General features: G+C 42.9%; 1 protein-coding gene across 4 annotated transcripts in view; it reads right to left on the bottom strand.

Moving 5' to 3' along the window:
- Positions 1-2,559: 2,559 nt before the first annotated feature.
- ZDHHC3 (zinc finger DHHC-type palmitoyltransferase 3) overlaps positions 2,560-6,000 on the bottom strand; it is a 331,954-nt gene continuing 328,513 nt past the window's right edge. For 3 of the 4 annotated variants that reach the window (XM_070727368.1, XM_070727365.1, XM_070727366.1), the window contains exon 7: positions 2,560-2,852. In XM_070727368.1, the coding sequence (XP_070583469.1) occupies positions 2,613-2,852 (240 nt within the window). In that variant the 3' untranslated portion in view covers positions 2,560-2,612. The remainder of the gene's footprint in view (positions 2,853-6,000) is intronic. The other variant, XM_070727364.1, reaches the window with a different exon arrangement.

Raw genomic sequence — 6,000 nt, 5'->3', positions numbered from 1 at the left:
TTGTTAGTTTATAATTCTTTGACCAAATTATGTCCCATTTGTCTAAATTAACATTATAACCAAAATTCTTAATCCAATTATGTATATTACCTTTAACTATGAACTCTTCCATTTTATAATTCAATAAATATTTATATAGTTTAGAAATATTTTTTTTAATCCTGTCCTAAAATTATTTTATCCAATTCAGATTCTCCTTTTTGTACTCCTGTTATTTTATCTTTTTGAAATCTTGATTTTATACCATTCTTTTCTAATTGGTCTCTATCTTTCAATTCGCCTCTTTCATCCAGGAGTTGACAATATTTAATCATCCCTCATAAATCTTTAGTGTTTGGATGTATAATTGCTTCCATACTGGAGAACCATTTTGGAATTTGTAAATAGTGGGCTTTTTAATTTTAATCCATACTTCATAAATCAAATTTCTAATTACATGACATCTAAAATATTTATGAGTTTTATCTTTTTCATCCCATAGAAAAGCATGCTATCCCACCAATAGGTTGTGGCCTTCCAATAATAACAATCTTTTGTTTTCTAATTTTATCCATTCTCTTAGCCAATCAATACATGGTGCATAGTAGTATAACTGGAAATCAAGCAATCCAAAACCTTGTCTTTTATTATCTTGGAGGTATTGTCATTTGATTCTGGGTTTTTTCCCTGTCCATATGAATTTGGTTATAATTCTATTTAATTCTTGAAAAAAAATCTTTCTTTAGGACAATTGGGATTGTTCAGAATAAATATAATAATTTTGGCAAAATTGATATTTTAATTGCTGAAATTCTCCCAATAAGTGAGATTGGCAGTATATTCCATTTTTCCAATTGTATTCGTATTTTCCTAATTAATTCTGTATAATTTTCTTCTTTAATTGTAATCACCTCCACAGCGAGAATTTAAGGGGTCCCAAATCAAAAAGACAAGTTTAAAAATACAGTGGTACCTCATGATACGAACCCCTCGTCTTACGAACAACCCGAAATACAAACCCAGGGTTCAGAAATTTTTTGCCTCTTCTTACAAACTTTTTTCTTCTTACGAACCCACCGCTGCCGCCGAGAAGCCCCTCCGCCCGACTGTTGCTTTTTGAAACAGCTGGGGGGCTTCTCAGCATCCTCCTGAACCCGAACGCCAAACCCGAACTTCCGGGTTCGGCGTTCGGGAGGCCGCCGAGAAGCCCCCCGGCTGTTTTAAAAGATGGCAGCCGGGCGGCAGGGCTTCTCGGCGGCCTCCCGAACCCCGAACCCGGAAGTTAGGCAAAAGTTCAGGTTCGGGAGGCTGCTGAGAAGCCCCGCCGCCCGGATGCCACCTTTTAAAACAGCCGGGGGGCTTCTCGGCGGCCTCCCGAATGCCGAACCCAGAAGTTCGGGTTTGGCGTTCGGGTTCAGGAGGCTGCTGAGAAGCCCCCCGGCTGTTTTAAAAGGTGACAGCTGGGCAGCGGGGCTTCTCAGCGGTCTCCCGAACCCGAACTTTTGCCGAACTTCCGGGTTCGGGGTTCGGGAGGCCGCCGAGAAGCCCTGCCGCCTGGCTGTCACCTTTTGAAACAGCCAGGGGGATTCTCAGCGGCCTCCTGAACCCCGAACCCTGAAGTTCGGGTTTGGCGTTCAACGTTCAGGAGGCCGCCGAGAAGCCCCCCGGCTGTTTCAAAAGGTGACAGCCGGGCAGCAGCGTTTTTTGTGGGTTTTTTTTTCCGTTGCACGGATTAATTGACTTTACATTGTTTCCTATGGGAAACAATTTTTCGTCTTACAAACTTTTCATCTTACGAACCTCCCCCGGGAACCAATTAGGTGTGTAAGACGAGGTATTACTGTAGTTAAGAATCTTAAAGATCCAATATTGGGCAATTGCTACTTTCAAAAGATTCCGCCATTCACTTCATCACAAGGACAGCTGCTTCCTGTTCTATTTCAGGTTGCTTTAGCTCCATTGAAATCAAATCAAGAAAAAAAATTCAAAATCCCTTTTGTTCGCTTTCACTCACCAGCACCAGCTTTAAATCTCTTCTTTTCTCTGTAAGTACTCTTCCAGCTCTTTTCAGGTGTTACCAATGATCTTTCCATCCCAGCGTTGTGTTGTCTCCATGGCTGTGTCAGCTCAGACATGGCTGCCTGACTGGTTTTACACCACAGCCGGTGCGAGAATGGGCCGGGTCATCTGGTGGGGCATGCCAGCCCCTACCAGGCCCCTGGTAGCGTCCCATGCATCACCTTCCCTTCAGGAAGGATGCGGTCTGGTCCAAAAGGACCAGAACCCCCGGTCAGTGGGGATTCAGAGCCTTTCCAAGGGAGAGGAAAGTCTCCTTGCTGCTGTGGTGATCGGACCCCACCCCTCTTCCTCCTAAACAATATTCTTATTGTATATTTTTAGAAGCTATCCCATCAAGATGATAGTTAATTTTTCTGTAACGAAGTACAATTCCTAAAATATAATTAACCCACTACCAGTGAAATGTGTAGGAAAGTAGTTGCTTTATTTTTGCTTAGTGGGTTCCTTAGCTAGAAGATGAAATACTCCGTGGTTTCATGCATCAGTGGTATCTTAAAGCTAACTGTCAGGTACACAAATATTGAAAGGACAAACATTGGTAAAGATACTTTATATTAATCACTTAATACTTCCACAACTATCACTGGATCATAAAGTGGTTCAAAGGCTTCTTGTACAGCCATCTCTGATGGAGCAACTGTTGCAGTCCCAGCTGGTGGCACCTTCTTGTAATTCAGGTCTGAAAAGGGACTGAACCATCTCAATGAAAAATTACCCTCAAAAGCCAGTTCCATACCTTCCCAGCCACTGGCTTTTTCCCAAGTTGGCTGCTCTTTTTTAAGCTGTTCTATATCCTGCAGAAAACAAAACAGTTTACATTTATTCATTAAGGGTACATGGAACACTGTTATAACATAATAGCTTAAACAATTTAAGGAATTTTCTGGATGTAGATAGAGAAAACCTTCAAAAGAAAAAATATGAGTTTACAATGTTCTTCAGCCATTAATAGGAAACCAAAGAGTATCTCATCAGAAAAATATTGGGAAATATTTATCTGCACCTAGTGAAACAATCATATATTTTTATCATATTTTTGATTAACAGGTGCCAAATTAAAATCTGCTGAATGTCTACCCAGAATTTCCAAAAATACCTTAGGAATTTCAGAATTTTTCAGATTAGGACTATATAAATCTCGTTCCAGAATTTAAACGCTAGTAATATTTTATTCCGTTTTTTTTTCTTAGAATAACTTGTGTTGATTCCACACAAAACTTTTATAGTACAATTGCTATACTTTCTTAAGGGAATTGAATAAGGGATCAGGTTATGCCATCTTTAACTTCTAACCCTCCCATTCCCATGCCCACTTTTTCTTCACACAGAAAATTCATTGGAAGAAAGACAAAAGAGTGCCCTATGAGTTTGATCTCTAGAATTCTCATCTGAAAATGTGTTGAAGTTACCTCAATTTTTAAAAATCTAGCAATAATAATGGATAACAGATAGCAAATAAAATAAACAGCAGTTCTGAAGAAAAAAGACATGTTTTTAGATTAACTATGGATCTTGCATAATTGTTAATTTGTTTAAGAGGCTCTTTGCTCACATGTGACATAATGGAAGACATAACATTTTCATTGCATGAAGTTTTCCATTCCTTTGGAACCAGGCCAGAACCTCCCTGGAAGGGAGGTGAAGAAGGGGACACTGCCGGTTATCAGTTTTTGGGTCAGCATATTCCCTAGAGAGCCGGCTTGGGACCTTGACTGGCAGCAATGTGAAATCAGCTTTATTAGTCCATCCTAGCTGCAGTGACTACACAACGCACACACTGGATTTTGGAAAGCATTGGAATCAACTAGGAAGTGGAACTAAGAAACATGCTGGAGAGTGGAAGAAGTGGAGTAAGAGTTGTACTGGTGAGTGAATTAGCTAAGTGAAGTTTGAACTTTGTTTTGATTTTAAACGGGAACAAAAGATCTGGGAAAATGGAGGTGAAGCAGCTACGAAGCAATGAGTTTTATAGCAAAAGCATTTGGAGAAGGCGGTAAAGCCCAATTTTTGATAATTCCTAAATTATAAAAAACTGATCAATTAATTTCTCAATTAATACCCATTTTAACAAACAGATTTAAAGAACTGAAAGATTAAGCATTAATATACCATATAAAGGAAAATAGAATGCTGGATTTAAAAATGATTGCTATCTACTGGTTGGAGGAATTACCACAGTGGAAGACTTTGGGTAACAGCTGCTGGCCATTGCTATCTACCGTGAATCTGGAACTGTGAATCTGGAAAAAATCTTTATTCATTTTAATGTGGAGAGAGAAGGAGTACATCAGACCTATTTATCAGTGAATGGTGGTGATATTAGAAGAAAAGGACTTTACAAGATTTTACAGTGTTTTCTTCTCTTGAGGATTAATTTGTAGATTTATAGGTTATACAACAGATTCACATATGTGGAATATGGAAATAGAACTGGAACAAGGTGGAGAAAGTGCAGCTAGCGTCTTGAAAATGTGATTGTGAGGAAATAATAATAGAATTATAAAGAAGAGTTGAAATAAGAAGAAAAGAAGATGAAAGAAAATTTGGACAATGATAAAGTCATTAAAGAAGAAGTTTAAGAAAATGGACATAATAGATGATTAATTTGAGTTTAAAGGTGTCAGTTGCAAAGCCAAAAGACTTAATTGGTGTCAGTTGCAAAGCCAAAAGACTCTTGAAACGCCTGGAAACACCGAGGCACCTGGGGTGGTGGCCAGTGGGAGTGGCTGCTGTCTTGGGGGGAGTGCCCAGCAGAAGCTTTAAGGAACGTGCTGGAGGGAGCTTGCCTGTGTCAGTTGCAAAGCCAAAAGACTCTTGAAACGCCTGGAAACACCGAGGCACCTGGGGTGGTGGCCAGTGGGAGTGGCTGCTGTCTTGGGGGGAGTGCCCAGCAGAAGCTTTAAGGAACGTGCTGGAGGGAGCTTGCCTGTGTCAGTTGCAAAGCCAAAAGACTCTTGAAACGCCTGGAAACACTGAGGCACCTGGGGTGCTGGCCAGTGGGAGTGGCTGCTGCCTTGGGGGGAGTGCCCAGCAGAAGCTTTAAGGAATGTGCTGGAGGGAGCTTGCCTGTGTCAGTTGCAAAGCCAAAAGACTCTTGAAACGCCTGGAAACACCGAGGCACCTGGGGTGATGGCCAGTGGGAGTGGCTGCTGTCTTGTGGGGAGTGCCCAGCAGAAGCTTTAAGGAACGTGCTGGAGGGAGCTTGCCTGTGTCAGTTGCAAAGCCAAAAGACTCTTGAAACGCCTGGAAACACTGAGGCACCTGGGGTGGTGGCCAGTGGGAGTGGCTGCTGTCTTGGGGGGAGTGCCCAGCAGAAGCTTTAAGGAATGTGCTGGAGGGAGCTTGCCTGTGTCAGTTGCAAAGCCAAAAGACTCTTGAAACGCCTGGAAACACCGAGGCACCTGGGGTGATGGCCAGTGGGAGTGGCTGCTGTCTTGTGGGGAGTGCCCAGCAGAAGCTTTAAGGAACGTGCTGGAGGGAGCTTGCCTGTGTCAGTTGCAAAGCCAAAAGACTCTTGAAACGCCTGGAAACACCGAGGCACCTGGGGTGGTGGCCAGTGGGAGTGGCTGCTGTCTTGGGGGGAGTGCCCAGCAGAAGCTTTAAGGAACGTGCTGGAGGGAGCTTGCCTGTGTCAGTTGCAAAGCCAAAAGACTCTTGAAACGCCTGGAAACACCGAGGCACCTGGGGTGGTGGCCAGTGGGAGTGGCTGCTGTCTTGGGGGGAGTGCCCAGCAGAAGCTTTAAGGAACGTGCTGGAGGGAGCTTGCCTGTGTCAGTTGCAAAGCCAAAAGACTCTTGAAACGCCTGGAAACACCGAGGCACCTGGGGTGGTGGCCAGTGGGAGTGGCTGCTGTTTTGGGGGGAGTGCCCAGCAGAAGCTTTAAAGAACGCGCTGGAGGGAGCTTGCCTGTGTCAGCTGCAAAGCCAAAAGACTCTTGAAACG

The sequence above is a fragment of the Erythrolamprus reginae genome, chromosome Z (genome assembly GCF_031021105.1).
Source record: "Erythrolamprus reginae isolate rEryReg1 chromosome Z, rEryReg1.hap1, whole genome shotgun sequence".
Lineage (NCBI taxonomy): Eukaryota > Metazoa > Chordata > Lepidosauria > Squamata > Dipsadidae > Erythrolamprus > Erythrolamprus reginae.
The sequence above is the reverse complement of the archived record's forward strand: the minus strand, read 5'-3'. Positions and strand labels throughout refer to the sequence as shown.